Source organism: Enoplosus armatus, chromosome 16 (assembly GCF_043641665.1).
Source record: "Enoplosus armatus isolate fEnoArm2 chromosome 16, fEnoArm2.hap1, whole genome shotgun sequence".
Classification (NCBI taxonomy): domain Eukaryota; kingdom Metazoa; phylum Chordata; class Actinopteri; order Centrarchiformes; family Enoplosidae; genus Enoplosus; species Enoplosus armatus.
The window spans coordinates 12738367-12763140 of record NC_092195.1 but is presented as its reverse complement, the minus strand read 5'-3'; the positions used below and the strand labels follow the sequence as shown (position 1 = coordinate 12763140).

Genomic DNA, 24774 nt, shown 5'->3' with positions numbered 1-24774 from the left:
AATGTTATCATGTTTTATGTATTTTGAAACCTGTCATGATGTTATTCATGCAGAATTTGTGTGTGCTGTAAGCACATTGTAAAATGACTTATACTTATTATAATTATGGGTATATCGAGCTGAGGATACAACAAACTTCTAAAGATTTTCTCTTATCTGTCCGTGTACTTCGTTTGTTTGCTCATGTCTCTAACAGGAGTCCAGTTTCAGTTTAACTCTTTTCATCTGGAGGACCAACATGACTACCTCTTGGTTACTGAGAACGGGAGTTTCCTGCAACCACTGGCTCGTCTGACTGGCAACGAGTTGCCTAGCAACATCAATGCCGGTCTCTATGGAAACTTCAAAGCCCAGCTACGATTCATCTCTGACTTTTCCATTTCATACGAGGGCTTCAACATAACTTTCTCTGGTAATTTACTTGACTATAGTCACATTGTACTATTATACTCCAACAAGGTCTCTCAATTCAATTTACCCTGAATTTAGTCAATCCGAGAATTTTCCTTGTACTTTTCATAGTGGAACAGTTTGAGTGATGCTATAGGCAATCTATAGAGAGTTTGCAAATCCAAAGCAGCCTGAATGCTAAATAGTGAAGTAATAACACTATCAGTATAAATTTGCGTAAAAAAAAAAAGCAGGACCAGAATCAGCCAAGAAACTCATGGAGGAAGGATCCAAGACACCACAGTGAAATAATAGCTTATCTTTAAAGAAAAGAGAGCAGAGCAACATTTCTACCAGAATAAAGTCAATTACAGTCTCTTAAAATGGATTGTGGTAAATCCAGTCTGAGCTTTACGTTAGGTAATAAAGTTACGAAAGAAATGCTGTTGCGTTCATTTATATAGCACCTTATCACAGGGTGCTTAAAAATAATAAAAGTAGTTAAAAACTAACATAACCCATATATGCGTCGGAAGCTAAACAAAGGTGAATTTAAAGAGGCGAGTCTTGAGCTGCTTTTTAAAGGTGTCCACAGGTCTTACCGTCTGACAGGCCACAACCACTAAAGCACAATCTTCTTTAGTGAGGTACAACCGATGAGGTCTGATCAGAGGATCTCAGTGACCTTCAGGTGATAAAAGGCTGAAGTAGCTCACTAACGTAGGTAGGTGCCTGACCTTGCAGGATCAAAATGATCTTGAAGTGGATCATCTGACAGATGATGAAAGATACATACATTTTTCCTTCACCTGAGGGACAAGGCTGACTGAGGCATAAGAAGAACAGTTCCATAAGGATTTAATGCTCTCAGATTATTTCCCATCCAATTTTTTGATTGAGGCAATTCTGAAAGTATAAAAGTCTTGATGATTGAATTAGATGTATAATTGGATCTGCAAAACAACATAATTTTTTCACAACCTGTGCAGCGCTGATGCATCATTGCACTATCGTATACCATACTGCATTACAGCTGGGTGTGGTCACAAGTAACAGTAACACAACAGTGCACACCTGACCACATCACTCAGCTGCAATGTTGGTTGTAGTCAGTGTTTCAAGAGAATCTTTCAACCTGTAGAGGCTAGTGCAGCTATGTTTTTCCTCCTTGTAAAATATAAGAGAAGCATGTACAATGTAAACAAATTAGGACCTAAAAGAGAGCCTTGGGGAGCACCACACGTCAGAGTCACAGGGATCTGCAGGGCTGACCCACAGATACCCACCCACTGCCTACATAAGTCAGCTTATACATTAGTCAGCATACAGTGTTAAAAGCTGCACTGAGATCTAGCAAAAACCAAGCTCCTGCATCATCGTGCTGGAGTGCAACCGACAGCAAAATTAAAAAAAGATAGTTAAGAATATTATGCACATCCAAGTTTTCTGGCCACCACCTTTTCTATAACTTTAGCTTTAAATGGCAGTTTATAAATAGGCCAATAGTTTGTGGTACCAATACTGATTTACAGAGTCAAAGACAGGTCAAAACTCCAGCAACATTTGTAGTGTAAAGAACAACTTTGTTGTCACCAACGCATTTTGGCGTGTGGTCTTCATCAGGGTGTTTTGACCTCTCACATTTTTTCCCTTCTCCATGCACCTCGGGAGTAGGTTAAGTTGTGCCGGAAATTGAATTCACAGAAATTTGTCTTGTGTGTCACATATCCCTACATGACACAGCCCCCCAACACGAAACTGTTGCTGTGTTAAGTGAATGTTTTGCTCTCTCTCTCCCTCCAAACAGAAATATTTCAACACTGGCCTCAAGGACTACCCATAAAACCTTGTGATTAGCTCTAGAAAAAAAGCTTAACAGAGGAGAGAGGTTACACAACATTAATCTACCATTAAACAATACAAGAAGAAAAAGAGAAGAGATGGCGATGAACCCCTCATAGCCTCAATGGTGGAATTCTGAGAATGTGTACAAATCACAAGTGCTGTACCAATCCATAGTCGTGTTATTTCACCACCAGCCTCATCCAAAATTAAGGAAAGGGTTAAGGGGCAGAATTAAGACAAAGTCCAAGTCTACATCTGCATCTCATAAATGAAGATCCTTTGCCTAACTGCCCTCACAAAGCTCTCTCATTGACTCCGGAATAAAGGAGCGCTTGAATCTGATTCTGCACTGAGGGACATTTTACCGGGTCCCAGATGGCATAAGCTGATACTCAGAATGTAACACATGGGAGGTGTCACCAGAGATGTGACTTGCCAATCTCAACATGCTCAACAGGCTGTGTCATCCTGCAGCACACTCTGAAATACAGATCACATCATCAGTCTTAAAAGTAAATCTCCTGTACCATGCGAAACACGAAATCAGCAAGAGCATTTCAGGACACAGTGGAGTCAACTTAGACTCACAACTTTTGCGCTAATTGCAACAAATATGCACGAGTTCTCATGCAAAGATTATATTTTAATGGACTGCATTTTCAAGAGTTTTTATCACAAGAGTTATTGAATTATTAAAAAGGGTTACTTGGCTCAGAGAGCAAGATCACGGCCATGAGGTGTTTGCATGTTTCAGTTAACAATTAATGATTATTGTTAAGTTTTATTTGAGATATTAAGGTGGATTCTTTTGGAGTTTGAGAGTGATTGGTATTGATTTGTTGATTTAACACCATTAGTAGAGGACACTCTAATTTACACTCTAATCTCATCACCCCTCACTTACTCTTATGGCACTTAGGCAACACTCATTAAAATTGAGTGTGGCTCAGAAATTCACTATGTAAAGTACACTTTTTAAAATGTATTTCGATCCACTGATAGTCCATCTCTAGTCATAATACAATTCTAACCCATAACAGTGCTAACCCATTGTAGTATATTTTAAATGTTTATTCATGCATGTGTTATATATTCAGTTTCAATTAATTTCCTGCAGAATATACATTGGAGCCATGCGAGGACCCTGGGATGCCTCGGTTTGGCAGGAGAAACGGCTACAGTTTTGGCATTGGAGACACTTTGTCTTTTTCCTGCAATATGGGATACCGCCTAGAGGGGGCACCAGAATTAATCTGTCTGGGAGGAGGGCGGAGAATGTGGAGCTCTCCTCTACCAAGATGTGTCGGTATGTGGTAATATTACTACTGATTTTATTTAAGTATTATCTAACCTCCTTTCCTGTTTTAAGTGTAAAATAGTACATTTGTCGAGTACTGAAACTCATAGTAAATATCGATTCATTTGTCTACCATTGTTATCATTACAGTGAGAACACTGAATGTTACAGTCTCAACTATTTCCTGTTTCACAAACAAAGGCAAATAAGATTTGTATTATGTAATGTTACATAATCAGATGATGGAACAGAACCTGCGGTAACCAGAAAATGTGTTGAGCTGCTTTGCTGCTAATGTCTGGAGGTTCTTTGCAAACACAGAAACATTTGCCCACATTGTGACATACAAAAAGACCCACGTAAAAGTTCTGAATGCTTATCCTTTTATAAACCTGGGCAGCTTAAGTTCAAAAGCTAGCAGACACAAAAGGCCAACTTTGTTTGCCTTTACAAGATAGTGAAGGAGATGGCACAACACAAAGGGAAGGCAAGGTCTGTGTTTCTACTTTCACATTGGACATACATTTTTAAGTTGAATGTACCTCTGATTACACTAAGATTTTTTTTTTAACTAAAAGTTTTATCAAATACAGTGAACGAAACTGAATAGAAGTTCCACAGACAGTATTATGTGTAAAAGCCACATTTATGCCAGCCAAATTTCAGCTACTGGATGAACAATAAATGTTAGTGATATTTGTTCTAGGGGAGTCACCAGTGGGCAGAGAGTTTTGGCCTGTTCACAATCCTGTATCACCCTTCATAATAATGAGTTTTACCATCAAGGACATTTTGGTATTTATCATGTTCTTACTTTCAAAACTTGTTGAATAAACACAAGTGGAAATGATAATTCCACAGAATACACAGAATACAATATTAAAATTATATAATACCCTTGAGCTGCATATTAATATGCTGTGTATGATATATGAGCTGTGTGGAAAAAAAACCTTTAGGACATGAAAATGCCAAAACAGGGCTTAGTTGTTTTGACCAGACGTTATCTTACATATTTCCATCCTGTAACTTGAGTGAGAAATGTATATTTACTCTGAAAAGATGATCAGATGTTTACATGCTAATGACAAAAAAAAGAGAGAGAAAATGGTGCCGGAGAGTAATGGCTTTCAATGTCGACGCTGTTTGCTCCCCCTCCTTCTGTTTGTGTGTTGGGTGTATTCTCAGTACTCCAGTCATTGTCCTTGATCAAGACACCGGCCTTACAATTGTTCCCTGGGCACCACAGAAGGGCTAATCCACTGTCTTTAGAATGTGTCTAATGCAGAAAAATGAGTTTACTCACAAGGAACAATAGCGTGTACTCATAACTTCAGCTTCTTTTTAAGCAAGAAATGTGTAAAATGAGATTTGATTTGGGCGCTGATGTGGAATCAATGGACGGTAATAATAAAAGCAAAAGAGACACACTGAATGTTTCTACACTCCGTCACAGGATTGTTTTCAGCATCACCATGAGAAGTATGTGACGATACAGGTGCAGAGAGGCAGACATCCGGGTCTAATAAAAGAGAAGATACAGTATATCACTTTTTAATTTTAGATTGGTGGTGAGACCTTGTTTTCAGCTTTGCGTGATGTTTGCAGGGCCAGTGTTTACGTCTTTGGCTCTTTGTAATCAACGTGCAAAGACTGATAATGCAAAGAGGTGGGAGTGGTGTTGCGAGACGGCGTTCTATGGTGCGGTTTGCTATATTTAGTTCCTGTGTGTTGTGTTGTGTTGCATTGCTGCATGATGTGGTGCACGTCACAAGGGAGGAGTGAAGAAGAGAGGAGAGGGATGATTTAACATATTGTTTTAATGAAGTACTGTCCAGAAGGGAGTTGGAGAGGTACCAAAGAGGTGTCTTTGCTTTTTCAGATAATCAAATGTGCCTTTGGCTTGTTTTTTCTACTCTTCTATTATTTCTGGACATTATCATCTATTTAGCACCTTTGTTAAGGGAAAGTAGACAGAGGCAGGAGCGAAAAGAGAGAAGCGGAGCAGGAAATAAAGAGGAAGAGGGAGAGGAGAGGGGGAAACTTGGGAAAAGTGGAAGGTTGATTGAAGTAGAAGAGGGTAAAGGAGGCACTATTCATAGAGAGGGAGACAGAGAGAAAGAGCAAGAGCAAGAGCGAGGGAGTTAAAGAGGGAGAGGGTGGAGAGGTAATTTTCTAAATGGAAACTGTAGCAGCGTGATTTATTGACGATATGACAGCTGTAATATGACTATTACACCAGTAGAGACACAGAGAGGGGGAGAGAGGGAGGAAAAAAGAGAGGAAAGGGACATAGATTCTGTAGATAGAGGGCACATGTGAGAAGTGCAGAGAGCGGATATCTTTTGGTAAATTAGTTTCTGAATTTTACTACCTGCCCATTCTCCTCAACTGAAGTAGATGGCTGACAGTACAGCTGTTTAAAAGGGTTATTAAATTACACGCACACATACACACAAGTACACATGAGGAGTATTCATCCATTTATAGCAAAAAAAGGAATCATCATCTTCTGTAAGATGAAAAAATCGTTTCACTCTAAGGACAGCCGTGTTGTCTGTAACTGTTCGTACTATGGACTAAAACTTTTATACTGTAGGACTGAACAGTTTCTAAGAACGTGTTTATGTTTTCCCTCATGCTCTTACCACATCAGTATAAAACCATCTATATATATCCTTTAATAATAATAATTCTCTTCTTTCTGTATTGGTCATCAGCGGAGTGTGGGTCTTCAGTTATAAACAATGAAGGGATCCTTCTCTCTCCAAACTATCCAATGAACTATGACAACAACCACGAGTGCATCTACAGCATCCAGGTAACAAATCTGTACATCCTAACTGAAGATCTCAGAGACTCTACATTTTTCATGCTGGCACAAGTGTAAAAATCATTATGAGAGTTAGTGGAAATGAATCCTGAAATCCTGAAATGTTGGTGAGTACATGTTGTCCACTTTGTTGGTCAATAAATCTAATTTGGATTCCATATTTACTTTAGGTGCAGGCTGGGAAAGGCATTAACATCTCTGCTCGAACCTTTCATCTTGCCCAAGGGGATATACTCAAGGTAAACACACAGACACATATTTGATGATTTCTCTGTCATTCTTCCTGCCCAACATCTGTGTGTAAACTGATCAGTGACGATAAAAAAGACTCAATTCATACCTTTGAAAACTGTTATTCTAGATTTATGACGGTAAAGACAACACAGCTCATGTCCTGGGAGCATTCACGGGGTCGTCTATGTTGGGCCTGACGCTGATCTCCACTTCAAACCATCTCTGGCTGGAATTTTACAGTGATGCAGAAAATACAGGGGAAGGATTCAAACTGGTCTACTCAAGTAAGTGCTCTCAGCTAAGCAGTATAAACCTATACATGCACACAACCTAACCTAGTCAAAACCTGAATGAGTGGGGTGGAAGGGTTGACTTTACCCTGATCTGACTCTAGTATTGGATTTCAAACTGGTTTACAGTATATATGTTAATATATCTGCATAACCTCCCTGTGCAATATACAACACAGCTAGCTTGCATGATAGTAACATAAACTACAACACAAACACATGCTGGGATTGGTTAGTTGGACTGTTCAAGTAGTTTGTTAATTATGCCCTCGGTTGTATAAAAGGCATCATTGGTGGTAGAGGCAATGGCAAGTTGATTCTAAGTATTTTGGAAGATCACAGTACTTTACATCTTAGCTTAAACTACAATTTTCTGCTGCACATGCGCTATATTTTATTACCATATGTATCTCAAATCCATTAACTCATAACAACTAGGACCTGCTAGAAGTGTACTGGACTAGAGTGGCCAATGACAGCACAAGAGAATAAGGATCAGTCTGGGAGTCACATCAAGTCAGCAATTAAATTCCACTTGACAGCTGTACTAATTCCTGACAAATGTGACATACTTGCCGAATCAATTTAACTCTAAAAGATTCTCATTTGTGAAACCATCTCAAAACTGATTGTAAATTCCACCGCTGAGAAGATCACAAGAAACTTGTCACGTTTGATTAACAAAGCTTTCAGGGAGCTCTGATTTCAGCGTAGGATGAGGTGTTAAAGGTGCATTCTGATGTTCACCACAGCACACCCACGTTTAGCCGCGCTCTCTTAGATGCATAGTTTTCGTAATTAGAAAATCTAATTGTTTAAATGGAGTCATGCAGGATGATTTGCATAATGCTTTAAAGTTGCATTGTCTCTCTGCTGTGTGAGCAGAGCGGTGCATTACTTACGTATTCCTCTGCACCTGCAAATAGAAGTTAGTTTGCGATACAAAACAAAAGACATTGGCTTAGAGAACGTTGTAGCAGCCTTTTTTGTTTGCAATAATGTAAAAACTTTGTATGCCTCACTATGTTTATAGTTTGATATGAAGGCTGGAACAAAACTCATAGGTGTGATTCAATGAAAAATGTATGAAGGGTTTTTTTCTTATGGATGTCTAACATACAGAGAACAATCTCAGGTGGGCAACCATTCACACTAGACGTCAGGATGATGGCAGATGTGTTCAGATTGCCCAATTGTAAAAGTACAGCTTTGCAAATGGCCATTTTTAAGGATTTAGACATGCACCTCCTGCAGTCTTCCATGAGATAACTCAAATCCTGGCGCGCCCCGTCTTCCTGGTAATACCGTAGATCAAATCCTGGTTAAGGTCTTATAAGGATAAGCTATTTATATACCTCTTCATATCCCGCTCTCCAAAATTGTGCACATGAATAAACAGAATATTCTGAATATTACCATGGAAACCGAGCTTAGACAGACTGTGAAAAACAACATTAAATTGGATAAGGTGTATACATGCGCCAGTATCGTTCCTAATATTGGTATGTCTCATGTATCTTTTCTTGTTTTTTTATTAAATCGGGATGAGGGCTTAAACAGGATGTATGATCTCAGCAAGCTCATAAACAGAATACTTGAGCATGCCAGATATTAAGGGAATATTGCTGTGCATCTAAACAACACTAATTCTGTTTTCTCTAGTGTGTCTTTGATGTCCCTTAGCGAGTACTTTAATAAGTACACACTGTAAAGATGTTTCTCTATCTTTTTCTCTCTCTAGGTTTTGAGTTGTCTCATTGTGAGGACCCAGGCGTGCCTCAGTTCGGCTTCAAGGTCAATGACCAGGGCCATTTCTCCGGGAGCAGCATCACATACAGATGTGAGCCTGGATACACTCTGCATGGGGCTTCCACACTGAAGTGTATGACAGGCGAACGGAGAGCCTGGGATAACCCTCTGCCTTCTTGTATCGGTATGTCTGCTATGTGAAGCCGTTCACACTTTGGAAAGAGGTTCATTGAAAAGATACACACAAGGGGACATACACGCAATTATAGGTTGAACCTTGAATAACTCTCTTTAATAAGCTTGAGAGGGAAAGGTGAGGAGGGTTCATTGTTGCTTTGGCTTTCACTGGTATTGCTGCATTTTTGCTGTGTGATTTACCTTGTCCATAACACTTCTACATCAGTAAAGTAGCAGGAAGCATTATTGTGCTCTAGAATCCAGTGCAGAGTCACTTGCTGCTTTATATAAAGTCTCTGCTAACAGGACATTCATTCAGTAATCTGGAAAGAAAGCAGGTGGAGGCTGTCTTGATTTTCTCATGAGTCTCAATGAAAAGCCTATTTATTCAGGACTGTTTACCACCTGGATCCCCCAATTTATCTATTTCCTTTCCTGCAGTGGGTGATTTGCTCTTTGTTCCTGGAGACTGCCCTCTTGGTCCCCCAATGCTCTGCTTTACACTCAAACACACCCACACACGAACAAACACACACAGATCAATCTTTTTTTATATTTGTTTCTCACCTTGTTTTAAACCTCTATTCATGGCATCCTTACTCTATAAAGAGCTAAGTGACAAACCTGTTAGAATTGTTTCATAAACACATTTCAATCGACTGGATTTTGCTCCGAACCGCTGTATCAAATCAATGGCTGTATTAGGGAAACGATAAAACCTACTGGGAAGCAACTCCCCTTTGAGTATTGACCATATTTCTAGATATTTCATTATTACATAATTTCCTTTTTAATTTATTTTTCAGAGCTTCAAACTGATGATAAAATACAAACCACAGCTCTGACTATTGATAGTATAGTGGTCTTTTACTGGCTACTGTATGCAACATCAGGGCTCCTGAACTCACACACATATACTGTAAACACACACTCACATGTTCATCAGTATGTTGGTATCCAGTGCCTAAAATTCTTTGATTTGAATAGTATTTGAAGCATATGTGGAGACACTTCCAGTCCTTCCCAGTAGGTATTTGGTTGAATGATTACATTCTCTAATTAAACCCAAACAAATGCTCAGCCTATACGGAGTGGCACGCAAAATGGCTGCTGCAGCTGTGCCCCAGATGGGAGCTATAAGCATAACAGCAAGCCCAGTGTTTGACCTTTCTTCCTTCATCGCTGCCTCTGAACTTTCTGATTTTTGATTCAGCTTAATAAGTCACTCTCCTTCTCACTATCAATAATGAAAGACTCATAAAACCACTGGCTGATATTCTCTGACTTTATATTTTAGCAGTGACACACCGTGACCTCAGCTAACCTCCAGTCTTAATATTATATTGCTTCTTATTATTACTCATAGTTTTTCCTTCTTTACCCCCCTTGGTTCTCTCTTTTGCCTCTTCTCCTCTCTTTTTTTCTCCGTAACCAACTCTTAATATTGCTCCTATTACTCGAGATAATATATTCCAGTTACGAAGGGAGGGGAGCCTAAGGGATGAGGAACATGGGGAGGGAGGGGAAGCAGAGAGGGGATGAAGATTGTGAAAATATATAACCGAGAGAGACAAAGAGAGAAGGGGGAATTATTTTTTGTTATATAATGTGTGGTGATTTCTTTAGGGATGAATGCAGGATCAGCACTTTGTCTCTTCTCTTTGCTTCTCTTTTCTCTCTGTAAGAGAGTAAGAGTGAGAAAGACAGAGGGAAGAGAGTTGGCTTCTTTCTCAATCCATTTGTCTCCGTGGTGATCGTTTAATCACTGCTCAGTGGCCACTGAGGTGCACCTAGTGGATCTGTTTTCCTTGATAAACAATTGCCACGGACAGATAACTGGTTGACTTGTCATACATCACGTACACACTTAATTACACGCATACACACTCATCAATTGCCCATTTGTTTGGCTAAATTGATGAGATTTGTAATGTCATAATTGTGCTAATCAGACTGATATATATATACAGGGACATTTGTGTGGGTTTGTATGTTGGTGCGTGTTAACAGTCTTTAATGTCTCTTACCTGTGTGTGTGATTCCTGTAGCGGAGTGTGGAGGTCGTTTTAAAGGTGAGTCTTCAGGGAGGATCCTGTCCCCTGGATACCCTTTCCCTTATGACAATAATCTGCGCTGCACCTGGACCATCGAAGTGGACTCAGGAAACATTGTGAGGTAATGTGGGCCCCCCAAAACCTCCCCAGTAGTAAAGTTAAAATAAAAATGTCATTCATTTTAGTGCCTACTTCAGTATTTTGATAGCTAATCTATATGTGTGATTACGTATGACAAGTGTGAAAATGATGATACAAATGCTGAGTGTGCATACTAAAGGCCTAATCTGAAATTGCAGCTTGGTTGAACTACTATCCCGAACATATTATTTCAAGTATTTTGAGATTATTCTGTATTAGTAACAATTGGTTAGTATTGGAGTATAATGATAAAAATATTAAATTAATGTATGTAATAACTGAGATGACATCACTTGGGTTTATATACTTTATATTAAATCACCAAACACATAAAAGTTGTCAAGCTCCAAAAATCACAATTAAAAAAAGGTTCATATAAGAGTCTTTAGTTGTTGGTCTTACACAAAGAGGATGAAAAGTTTGGCTTTTCTGATTTAATGAAGATGTAATGTTTACACTGTTGATAATATATATTTTTTTCATTTTTACAGTCTACAGTTCTTGTCCTTCGACACGGAAGCCAGCCACGACATGCTGAAGGTTTGGGACGGACCACCTGAGAATGAAATGTCTTTGTCAGAGCTCAGTGGGTCTCTGCTGCCTGAGGGAATCCACTCCACACTGAACACCGTCACTGTTCAGTTTGAGACTGATTTTTACATCAGCAAGTCAGGATTCGCTATCCAGTTCTCTAGTGAGTAATGTCCAGAGCTAATGTACTAAACATTATAAAATGAGAAATGTTTTGATAGGAGTTTACCTTCTACTGTTGTATAATGTTTCTTTACATATGTCTGGTTATGTGTGGTTATATATGTCTGATTTTCCGGATGCAAAAGAGGGACCAATACTGTTAAAGTTTCTTTTTTCTAGTGGATCTTCATTTGAGTAAGAATCTGAATATCAACATTTCACATAATTAACAATACAAATCTGCATAATTGTTCTACTTGAAAATCTATTTTAACAAGTCAGAAATTATCTTAACGGATATTTCATAATATAGGATAGTAAACAGTTGATTTTTTGCACTGATTTAAAGCATTAGAAAAATATAGCTTATAAGCTATAAATCTCCAGTGTGACACAGATTTTTGTAATTGCTGTCCCCCTTTTCTCCTCCATTCCCTCTTCTTTCTCTCTGCCCCCTCTCTGTCTCTCTCTGTCCAGGCTCAGTAGCTACAGCCTGCAGGGACCCAGGTGTACCAATGAATGGCAGCCGTAGTGGAGATGGCCGTGAGCCGGGGGATTCAGTGTCCTTTCAGTGTGACCCAGGATACGAGCTCCAGGGGGACGACAAAATCACCTGTATACAAGTGGATAACAGATACTACTGGCAGCCCAGCCCACCTGTCTGCATAGGTGAAAAGTCCAGCTTCCATATATTTATAGGGACATGCAATAGATGTACTGCATACACAACAAAGGTTGTTTAGGGCTCAGTACATAGCTCAAGGACACATCTGTGAGTGACCTACAGGAGGGCTTGTTACTTAACATATACAGTATGATACTATTTCATTTTCCTACCCACCTCTTATTTTTTCATCCAGCTTGAGAGAATGCTCACATTTTCTGGCATTTTAAGACTTCATTAGAATTAATTTATATCTTTGTTTGTGTTCCCGTCATAGCTCCTTGTGGAGGAAACCTAACTGGCTCCAGTGGATTCATACTGTCTCCTAACTACCCACATCCCTACCCTCACTCCAAGGACTGTGATTGGCTCATTGCTGTCAACTCTGACTACGTCCTGTCGCTGGCCTTCATCAGGTAACCAATTTTATTGCTTAACAATCCAAGTAAAACGTTTATTTATTCAGGTCGGGTTTGCTGAGCACAAATGTGTTTTTTCAGAAATGGCTGTAATTGATAACAAACACAGCGTCTTCTGACCTTTTGGTGCTAGAGAAGAAGTTCGTAGATCACAAAAATCATTAGGATTCATCCTCTTGTGACAATTCATGTCTGTCTGATACATTTTAGAGTCTTTATGGCTGGTGAAAGAAAACTGGAATACTTTTCCAGTATAAAAAACAAAAACAACTCTGTAAATAACCAGGTTCCTGGTTCCTGGTGGAAACTTAATCCTAAAATGTCAGTGTGGACTCTTTCTGTACCCTTGTTCTCTTAATCTGCTTCCCCCTACAACTCGTCCCTATCTGTGCTTTTCTTTATCCATCTCTAGTTTCAATATTGAGCCAAACTACGACTTCCTGTATATCTACGATGGTCCGGACAGCAACAGTCCTCTGATTGGTAGCTTCCAGGACAGCAAACTCCCAGAGCGGATAGAGAGCAGTTCGAATACCATGCATTTAGCATTCCGCAGTGATGGGTCTGTTTCTTACACTGGCTTTCACCTGGAATACAAAGGTAAAAATTCTGCCAATAGTACCACCATCCTTATATGCTGTGAAGTGTTTAGTGCTGGAATAACCTCTAAATGACTCAAGATTCATGTTTGTTTGAACATCTTTACAGCAGGGGGACTAAACACATCTACAACATAATCACGATTACCTAAGAGGAGGCAGCACCCCGCCATTTACACTGCTCTCAGTATCTAGTTTATATCTTGAACTAGATGCCACCTGGAAATAGACTCAACACTTATATGTCTTTCTCTGATGAAAAGAGATAAAAAACAGAAAGTAGACACATATTCCAGCTGGGAGTGTTTCTATAGCCACTTTGTAACTGTCAGTTGTTGAAAAATAAATTTAATATACTCTGTTTGATGTAATTGCATCAGGGGCTGTTTTCTGTCTTATCTGTTTTTCATGAGCAAAGTCACTTGGGAAACTACTCTTTAAGGCTTTCATACTTAACGTGACAAACTCTTTCAGATGGCTCCTGTGATGACAGGATGTCTCCTGAAGGTGTTAAGAAACATTTAATTTTCACATTGAACAAAGAAGGCTACTGCATTACCCCTAAACACTCAACACAAATGTATTAGCAATTAAGTCTCCCACGCTGATGACATCATGCTGATTTTAAGATGAAAAAGAATGATTGCTCTCACCATGAAGTACCTGTTGAATTAGTGTCTGTTGGAGGTGTGAGTGTGATTCACTTGCACAAATGAATCAACATTGGATTAATGTGGACTCAGGAATTAAGTCTTAAGTTGATGCAGGGTGGCCACTAATCTTTCGGCGGATGGGGGGTGCAAAGTTATAATTTGCAAGGTTCGTGTAGCATTCAAAAGCCGGGGGATGAAGTTATGGTTCTTGCTCCATCTTTGGTGAAGGCAGCTAAGTCAAACAGACTGTTAAAAAAGCCCAACGAAAAGCCTGCCTCATTTGATTATGGCTAGGGACTTAGTTATTATTAATTTGACTTATTATTTATGTGTGCCTGTCACTTTTTCTTTGCCTCATGCCCTCTCTCACTTGCTCACTTGTTCTCTTTCTCTCTGTCCAGCCAAGCTGAGGGAATCATGTTTCGACCCAGGTGTGGTTCTGAATGGGACCAGGCTGGGATCCGATTATAAGCTTGGCTCCACTGTCACCTTCTATTGTGAGGCTGGATACGTTTTGCAGGTATTGTTTTTTTGTTTGTTTGTTTGGGTGGGTGGTCGGTTGATTTGTTAGTTTATTGGTGAAATGGTTGGTGGGTTGTTTTTCTTACATTACATTTTTTTTTTCTTAAGGGTTATTCTACCCTAACCTGCAGTATGGGGGATGATGGCAGACCTGGATGGAACAGGGCATTGCCTAGTTGTCAAGGTAACGCACACTAAAACACCGACTGGAATAAAGCATCCCGGCACACACAGCTTCACAGCGTGCCTGTGGGTCTTTACGTGTGTGCACATGTGTATGTTCTGTCCCCAGCTCCCTGCGGAAGTCGTTCTACAGGATCAGAAGGCACTGTTTTATCTCCAAACTTCCCCAGAAACTATACCTCTGGACAGACCTGTGTCTACTCTATATCTGTACCGAGAGAGTTTGGTAAGTTCATCCACACACACACACACACACACACACACACAAATAGAATAGTGCACACATGCCATTGCATTCAACAGGATCTTGTATACCAAGTGAATACCATTTAAGGATATGTCATAGAATTACATACAGTGAATCTATTGGGTGTGCTAGAGCGAAAATAGTGCAGTACAGGTGTAGTCAGTATTAAAGAGATGTATTCTTTATTCTTAAAAAGATTTCAAATGCAAATGTATGACGCTCTGAAGTGTAGGTGAAGAGACAACAGTCGAGAACGAGAATGAAACCTGTGATCACAATTCCCTTTGACATGTGTTCTCCTATTGTTTTTTTTTTTTTTTTTTTTTACTGTGAAACAAAGTGACATTACAACTTGTTTGATGTTTAATGGTGAGCCCCCCAAAGGAGCCCTCTGGGGTTTGTAACCACAGAAAAACTAGTAGCGATATTACACATGATCAAAAGATGCTTGCTGGCCATTTATTTGATTCCAGGTCAGGGTTTCATCATTGAAGTGACATTTAAAGATGGGGCTGTTTTTATCTTGCCATGTTTGATCGGTGCTCCTTGAGTCAGACATAAATGACACATCACAAAGATATGAATATTGTAGAGGAGTCTTCACATTAAATGAGGCTGTGTTGGGGACATTAGAGGAAATGTGAGTCTCCTCTCACATGCATTTAGTTCTTCCCTTTCTAATCTGTTAAAAGTCACTGATTATAGTCAGTAACTCTGTCTGTTGGAATATATAATGTCAGTAACATATTTCAGTTATGTTATTGTTAAATGTCTTTCAAAATCTGTAGAATAGTGTTATCAGTACAGGCCGAGTAACTATGTCTCCGTGACCAATTGGAGTTTGCTGAGTTGTCATGGAGGACTTCTCCTCTATGTTAAAAAAATAAGCATGAAAGTTTATTTTTGACATTGTCTTCATCAGCAGATACAGTTGAATGCTTTGAAAAAAGCTAGTAAATGGACATTAAATTGGGATTGTGTTGTCAAAGTGTCAATATCATTTAATTTTCAAGATGTGCAAATTGACATTCGTGTCTCTAATATCCTATCACAACATCACATCTAAAGTATTGGTTGACTGAAAATCAGAACGACTGGCTCATTAGGTCTGACTTGAGCTTTTACAAACAATTGGTAATTGGTGGCTATGATGTCCAATTATGCCCTGTGGTGTTATGAATAAATACCGGCTTTCCCTGAGGCTGTTGATGGTTGCTGTCTCATTATATTTGCGTAGCAGCTTTTGGAGTGTCAGCTCCATGTAGACACTTTGACTGAGAGGAGCTAACATTTGGTTGGCCTACATATTGTATAAGACACACAGACAGCCTGCCTGAACCTCCCACTCAGAGCGAGAGACAGAGATTGTTTTGTTAAGTTGTGTAAGTGCTGGAGCTTTATGCCATGCCCAGAGTTGTTAAACAGCTGTCACTCTCAAAAAGAAAAACAAGACATGTCTATAATTTGTAATTTCACAGCAATTGAAGGTTACAAGCTCATTGTTGCAGTTTCAAAACGGTTGCATTGAAATCAAACCACTGGACTGGTTATTAAATGGTTAATGATGTTTCACCATTCATGCAAATGGCTCCTTCAGTTTTAACACCAGGTGGGGAGAACCCGTGGCATCCATCCCTGTGGAGATGCCATACCTCCTGTTGAATGGGGATGTGGCTGAGGACACCCACTCAGGCAGCTCATCAGGAGGCATGGCAGCTCCACAGGGATCGATGCCCAGGTTTTCTCCATCTGATGTCAAGAGCTGAAGAAGCCTTTCAAATGAAAAGCGAACCATTTCAATCATTTGATAACAAGTCCAGTGGATTGATTTAAACTTTGCTGGACATGTTACAACCTGGACGATGGAACAGATCTACCGGGTGTACGTGGCTGCAGTGCAGAGGGACTTCACTACCAACAAGCTGTGTGGTTAACACAGTGTGGGACAGCACTGCTGATACATCTGTGTGCGTGTGCGTGTGTGCATGTGTGTGGCTTTGTTTGTGTGCGTCTTTCTTGTGTTGGTATGAGTGAAATTCACTTTGATATCTAAAAGTGTGTAAGCTATTCCATGTGTGTGTTAATGCTTTGTGAATCTGTGTGTGAATGTTGGCATCCCCCTGCCTGAAATCTGTTTCAGCTGTGAACTCCTCCACCTGCTCTGCGGTATGTCGATATTACAGCGAGGAATGATGGAAACCTTAATCGCTCTGATTTCCTTAAAATCTATACGCGGTGGGAGCTTTTAAGTATTTCTGCTGACAGGCAGAATCTCGTCATACTTTATGACCGCTCAACAGCATGCCCTTACACATATCCACATGTAAGACCATGACATGGCTGTAAGATACAAGTATAAGAGGTTAGATTCATCTACCCCGTAGAGATAAACCTCTTTTCTTAATGATTTGTTGTTTTGCCCTTGCAGGGACAATTCAACGCCAATTGAAAATCCACTGCTTTGTTTCTGTTCTGTATTGTTTGTCATTACTTTCACATGAAATGAGGATTTACATGAAAGCAGACTCAATGATCTTTTGTGAGTGAGAGCAATATTTTAGCAAAATGCGGATCATGCTTTCAAAGAACTCCACAGAGAGAAACAGCCTCGTACAAAGTGACCACTGACCTTCTTATAGCCGAATATCCTTGGCAATGTTCAGATTTAATCCTTTACACCTCAGCCTTTGGGGCCGGAGGGAGAGGGAGGGAGAGATGGAGAGGTGATGTGTGTGTGTATGTGTGTGTGTTCAGGGAGCTGGCTTCACTGAGGCTGAAATAAATGTAATTTATCTTAAAGGACATTTTTCCTATGTGCTGCAAACAAACAAATTTTCATTGATACAACACCACCTACAGATTTGCATCTTAAGGCGACTTATGATTGATTTGAAGACGCAGTGATAAACTGAGACAGAGAGAATTGTACTAGTTTGAGCAAATACGGGGCCTCCAGGGGGCCTTCTAATGCTACCTGCCACTACAGCTGCACCATACAATTCATGGTTTAGCAGAGGAATCTCCAGCTATTATATGGGAGGCCTGGGTTTAATTCCTGGCCACTGCAGCAGTCTGTCATCATACAGAGTAAAACCTGGGTGTTGGGACATGGGTTTGACAGGTTACCACTTGTGCCATATGCCTTTATTTCACTCTACCTGCTTGTAATGCTGCAGAGAAGACAGACAGAAGACATGTTGCCCTACTGGCATATTTCGACAAAGGCAAGTTTTTGCCAACACCAGCACTTCACACCAGCTGACAACACTGATACACCCTATCCAGCGGACGGGGGTGGTGGGGGTGGGATGGACTGGTGCAGGATGAAGATAAGGTGATGTTTTGACTGTTAAGTGTTCTGATAAGTAATTTTGTGCCAATAGTTGGCTTCAAATAGAAGTTGACGCTGCACCTTAATAAAATTTAAATGAGGTGTTATAGGTTAATTTTATCTTTAGAAGGTCAGGCACAGACAGCAACGTGGAATAATAATTTGCCACCATTCAAATGTGGTTAACTCATCCCTCTATCTGTCATTTTCCCCCTTTTTTTGTCTCCAGTCCTCTTTGGTCAGTTTGTGTTGTTCCAGACATCTCTGAATGATGTGGTGGAAATCTACGATGGACCCACTCAACAAAACACACTACTGTCTTCTCTCTCTGGGTCCCACTCTGGTAAGGATGAATGGCTTGATATATACATATATCATATATATGGATGGATGGACAGATATACAACCTGAGCCCTAACCATATGTCTTTCTTTCTATTCTTGTCTGTCTTTGACTCCATCTCTCTAGGTGAGTCTCTCCCTCTGAGTTCGGGAAACCAGATAACGATAAAGTTCACCACAGTCGGACCGGAGACTGCTAAGGGATTTCATTTCGTCTACCAAGGTCAGCCAACCACAAGTATCACAAGTTATTATTAAATGATCATTACTGCTATTAGTAGTAGTACTGGTATATTTGTACAAAATAAGTATTGCCAGAATCATTAAATCAGCATTTTTCAAACAAATAAGTGTGATTTTAGAGGTTTAAGGTTGCAGAACTGGCTTGTGATCTTCATGCTGAAAGTTTTATACCTTGTTTTCCCACAATAGCAGTGAGGTGTGTGTCGTGGTAATTACTACCCCATAAACCATAGTAATCTAGGCCTATGGGTTATTATGGGTTATCGCTTGTATTTTGTAGAAGTGGCCATTTTACATACAATGCCACAGTTTTTTAGTTTTAGTTTTTAGTTTTTTATGCATTTAACCCATTTTTTTCAAAAGGTACACTGAGAGTGTCATGACCAAGATAGGCAGATATATCAATAATGTTTTTAATGGTTGTGGCATCTTCCTAATTTCTGCAGCTGTACCGAGGACCAGCTCCACCCAGTGCAGTTCAGTCCCTGAGCCACGCTTTGGGAAGCGTCTCGGTAATGACTTTGCAGTTGGCTCCTTGGTGCAGTTTGAGTGTAACCCTGGCTATGTCCTGCATGGCTCTACTGCCATACGGTGTGAGACTGTTCCAGACAACCTGGCACAATGGAATGACACCCTGCCAACATGCATAGGTAAGTTCAGAAATTAGACAGAGGCAGACATGTTCCTATTCAGAATATGCATTATCAGCCGTACAATGGACTCTCCACTTTGAGAAACAAGTCAAAACAAATATAGACAATTCAAATGGAGATAGCATTTCACTGTGGCCCCACCCTAAGCCTAACTGAGCCCAAGCTTTTTTCCCAGGCCTCTTTGGTCTCCCCTGGTCTCTGCAGGGGAAGAGATTGTACAACCGACTTTCTCTTTTCCTGTTACTTTCAGACAAAGTGTTGTTTTAACCTCTACTTTTCTCTCCTTCTGCTTTCTCTCCTCGCTCCCAGTTCCCTGTGGGGGTGTGTTGACCTTTCGTCGTGGGACCATCCTGTCGCCCGGATATCCAGAGCCCTATGACAACAACCAGAACTGTGTGTGGAAGGTCTCTGTTCCAGAAGGGGCTGGAATACAGGTAGTACCTGTCACACGCTGCTTCCTGGCTGACCTATGTATCATTGGCTTAAAAGCTGAGCAGGCAGGATGTCAAGGAAGATAAGATATTATTAGAAGGATGAATGGATGGATGGTTTGTGAGAGAGGGACCATTCTGAGATAACTAGATAGGATCTAATCGTGAGAGATAATGCCTGATTGCGTGTAAGCTAAACCGCTCTCACGGACAAATACAAAGGCAAAGATGCCTCTGATACAAAATGGAGTCGGTTACAAATATTTGACAGACATCTCACAGCATCAAGTACATGTGTGTACTGTATCATTTGACTTGTTCTTTTTTGGTAACAAACATCTTCTTGTATGTTGTTTGACAGTTTCATATTTCAGTATTTACAGCCATTAAGAGACATCATGGGTTTTACTTTCTTTCTTTATAGAATGAGCAAATTTAGGTGCTTTTATTGAATACGATGAAACAAGAACAAATTCTGTCTTCCTCTTCCTCTTTATCTGTCTCTCCAGATACAAATTGTGAGTTTTGCCACTGAGCATAACTGGGACTCTTTGGATTTTTACGATGGTGCCGACAACCACGCACCGAGACTGGGCAGCTACTCTGGTAAACAGTTTTTTCAGTATTTTCAGTGTTACACATGCCATGGCCATTCTTTCCAAAAAGTAATTTGGCAAATGACAGTGATTAAGTGTGAGACAAATTGCAACAAAGGAGGAAGGAAGTAAACTTAAACAATTATCTTGTTGTATTATAGCATATAGTCAGTTTCAACAAGGTAAATCATACAGGTTAGAATTGAATTGTGATAATTTTGATAGCAATAGTTTATTTGGTAGTGAGACTGAGTGACTGAGAAGACACTACTCAACAACATTTAACATTAAGAAAGTCATGTCACAGCTGCACAAGTTAATGGTGGGTGTGGTTAGATTTGAGTATACTGTATAGGGAGAAATATGTTTTTAAGGCCAGGGTCTCTTTACAAGCATTCATACTCAAAATAAAGAAGATGAAGAACTCTCCTGTCTTGTGACCTGATCACAGCAAATATAGCTTGACAGCTAAATGTGATGAAGTTAGAAAAACATTGCATGTTGTCATGATGTTTTGAGGCATACAAGATGCTGCCTATGTGGCCCCCTGCTTAGAGTGCAGTTAGAGCTAAGCTGGTTGTCTTCTGGGTCTCCCGGCAGGAGCTGAGGAACACACCCACTGATACCTGCTTGTTTATCTGTGATTCCTTGAAAGACATATGAGAAAATTTCGTCACATAGCTAATTGACCTTCTTACACTCTAATCGTCTACTCAGAATAGATATTTCCTATCCCAAAAAGAAGGTTGTACATTAGTGTACCATTGGAGTGGCTGGTCCGAATATTGGCACTGACTACCATAGTAGTGCCTCTGCTCCGGTAAGTCATATTCAACCAAAAGATGTGTTCAGTCTAGGTGAAGCGTTCCTCTGGATTCATTCACTCGTGTAATTCAAGCAGCTGTCCAAAGGGGGAGTCAGCATCCTCTCCCCTTTTAGGCTTTTAGGGAGGCAAAGTCTTCTGATTATCTGCTAGTTGTGTTGAATAATATATGGAAGGGCTTGACATTTTTATGACAAACTAGATAAGAGTTTATTTTGTGGGCAATGAATTGACCATGACAGTGATTCTATTTCCATATAAAAAGCAATTAATGAGTAAATACATGCAGGGCGATTTTTACGAGGGCTAATTACAACTGTTAATTAACACTGTCATACATCCCAAAACAACGGGTATGGTTAAATCCATGCAGTTGATTATTCATCATCATTCATCATTTATTATAAAGGGAAAATCATTTTTTATTTTACGACGTGATAATGAATGAAATTTTCTCTGGAACGTGAATGCAACCAGCAGGGGGGCCGCAGACTGTTCAAAAACCTGCTAATTAATTCCCTTCCCAACAGGCAACCAACAACATCCATTGGCCTAATTCACTGTTCATTCAGAGGAATGTCTCTGTAACTTTGATAAGGTTTTGCTGACACACCTGCCACTGACCAAAAAAAACCAACATGTAAATCAAAGCAAGGCTTTGCTCACAGTTCACTGTCCTCTGAGAAAATATAAAAGACTCCACAAGTGGCTAATATCAGACAATTCTTTTGCCACTGTTGCACCTTCAAAGAAGCCAATACACTGACATTTTCACTGAGGAGATTAGGGTTGGTTAATATTTCTTTACATTAAAGTGCTTCATCCATTATGTTATTATGAAGGGCCCTGACAGAATTACACTGTTGCACTGTGCCAGCTTCGCTTTAGTAGTGCGGTCCCGCTTTTTACTTTGTACTTTTCCTTGCCATGCTAAGTGGGTCAAGCCAACATTTTAAAAGTGCTTTCAAATAAAACAGATGTCTCATATAAAAGTAATTCCCCTCTCCCTCCTTCGAGAACACTTCACAAACAAAAAAGGGAAAATGTAGGTTTGGGAGGCCTTTGTTGTTTCCTTTGCTGTCAGATAAATAAGACCATTTGAAAAATGTGATCGTGGTCTTCTGTTGCTCTCTTCCTCTCTCCATGCTTTCAGGCACCACCATCCCCCCTCTCCTGAATAGTACATCTAACAACCTCTATCTCAGCTTCAGCTCTGATATTAGTGTCTCAGCTGCTGGTTTTCACCTGGAATATACAGGTAAAATATTTGTCTTGTATACAGCTTTATCTGCGGCGTATGCTATATTTACATAACAACGACTGAAACTTTTACAAACATGTTTATTCCACATTTATTATCAGCTATTGGTCTGGAGTCATGTCCAGAGCCTCAGACTCCAAGCTACGGAGTAAGACAAGGAGACAGATTTATGGTTGGAGACGTCGTACAGTTTTCATGTGAACAAGGATACTCTCTTCAGGTAAAATTACAACCTTTATGTACATACACTGTTTGTATTTCTTTCTGCACAGATTCATACTAGCTACTAAGGGACCGACAGGAATTGGAGGGTAGTCGTTTGCGATACACAGAACACACACATGCTCTACAAGTTGCAGTCGTTTAATGCAAACCGACTGCCAGATACGTATGTGAAATCATTAAAGGCTGCTCAGTTTTTCTGATGTGCCGCCATTCACTCTTTTTATCCCCTGGCTGCACAAACCAAGTACTATTTAAACTGTGAATCAGAAGGAAACCCCGCTCTGGTGTGGTTTACCCAACTCCTGAATAATGTATGTCTCTGGTGTTGTCTGTCCAATTTCTGTGCAGTATACAGCTCTAATGGTGGTTTGCCTTCCTCATGCTTAATATACAGCTCTACATTACTACAGCTTTGTGGTATTAATACAAATGGCTTAACAAAAGTGTTATTGAACAGCATGGATATTATTGTTGAGTAGATAAAACAGCATATCTGTGGTGATTTCCCAGCTATTGATGAATGATAATATATTGTGGTTGCTTTTACATTTCTAGGGCAATGCCCATATCACCTGCATGCCAGGACCTGTGAGAAGGTGGAACTACCCTGTACCACTATGTCTTGGTAGGTGTTCTCTTACAGTAGATATATGCACACACACATGCATGCAATCCAGCATGGATGTACTGAGATGCGTGCCAAACTTCAGTGCTGCAGAAATGATGCAAGAAGTCTCCATTGCCTACCCCGACTCTCTGGAAAATAAGCCGTTTGATCAATTTACTGTTCTGTGATGAGCTGATTATTTAGTATTCTGTGCAGAATATGATTAAGCTTTTAAACTGATGCAAAGCTCAGTCACACTCTGCCATAAACATGCAGTGTATGCCAAAGACTCAGCATGCACTGAGGCAAACTAGAGGAAACAAGCCCTGGACACACATCTACTTTCACAATGGTAATTTATTCAAGATGGGTATTTATTAAAGACTCAGAATATTAATGTTTTCTTCAAAATGATGCAAAATGTCAGGTTGGAAATACTCAAGTGTCCAGCCAGAAGCAGTGTCTTAAAAAAGAAGACCTGTATGTCTGTCGTACTCAGTGAGGTCAGCCTCCTGCTTTTGATGTGTTGCTTTCAACACTGAACCACTGTTGCCCTTTTTTCTCTTTTTCTGTGTTGTGTGTTTGTGTGTGTGTTTGTGTGTGTGTGTGTGTGTGTGTCTCCAGCCCAGTGTGGTGGGTCTATGACAGATGTAAGTGGAGTGATTCTAAGTCCTGGTTACCCCGGCAACTATCCCAGTGGATTAGACTGCACGTGGACAGTCAACTTACCTGTCGGCTTCGGTAAGAAACACTGTCAACTTTGAAACGGTGTGTGTGCGGTTCTCTTCCCGTTTGTCTGTGTGTCTGTTTTCACCGTCTGTCTGATCCTGTCTCCCCCTTCATATATCTGTGTTATTTATTGATTTATTCAATTACTCACTCGCTCCCTCACTCACTCCATCAGAGTTAGTGGCCTTTATCCACATTATTGACGAGTGGCTGCAGATGAAGCATCTACAACCACTTTTATTGTCGGCCTCTCTGTCAGTCAAGCTTTGCTGATTGCTGTAAATGTCATAAGCTATGTATTTTTCTCAGGTATCCATCTCCAGTTTCTGAACTTCTCCACTGAAGCGATCCATGATTACTTAGAGATCCGCAGTGGAACACTGGAGACGGGATCAGTCATTGACCGGTTCAGTGGTCCAGTCATCCCGAAGCCTCTGTTCAGCACCACCCACCAGACCAGCTTCTTCTTCCACAGTGACTATTCACAGAACAAACCAGGGTTCCACATCACATATCAAGGTAAATGTTGTTTCTACAAGTTTCC

At 40.2% G+C, this 24774-nt stretch overlaps 1 protein-coding gene across 1 annotated transcript in view; it reads left to right on the top strand.

Moving 5' to 3' along the window:
- LOC139298973 (CUB and sushi domain-containing protein 3-like) overlaps positions 1–24774 on the top strand; it is a 310941-nt gene that overhangs the window by 242916 nt on the left and 43251 nt on the right. The window contains 24 exon segments of the mRNA XM_070921804.1: positions 197–412; positions 3353–3541; positions 6253–6353; positions 6536–6604; positions 6727–6883; positions 8631–8822; positions 10864–10990; positions 11502–11704; positions 12181–12372; positions 12645–12783; positions 13199–13386; positions 14440–14558; positions 14669–14744; positions 14853–14969; positions 18551–18664; positions 18790–18885; positions 19352–19555; positions 19868–19992; positions 20499–20595; positions 22562–22666; positions 22771–22889; positions 23450–23519; positions 24126–24242; positions 24540–24749. Coding sequence (XP_070777905.1) covers positions 197–412; positions 3353–3541; positions 6253–6353; positions 6536–6604; positions 6727–6883; positions 8631–8822; positions 10864–10990; positions 11502–11704; positions 12181–12372; positions 12645–12783; positions 13199–13386; positions 14440–14558; positions 14669–14744; positions 14853–14969; positions 18551–18664; positions 18790–18885; positions 19352–19555; positions 19868–19992; positions 20499–20595; positions 22562–22666; positions 22771–22889; positions 23450–23519; positions 24126–24242; positions 24540–24749 — 3342 coding nt within the window.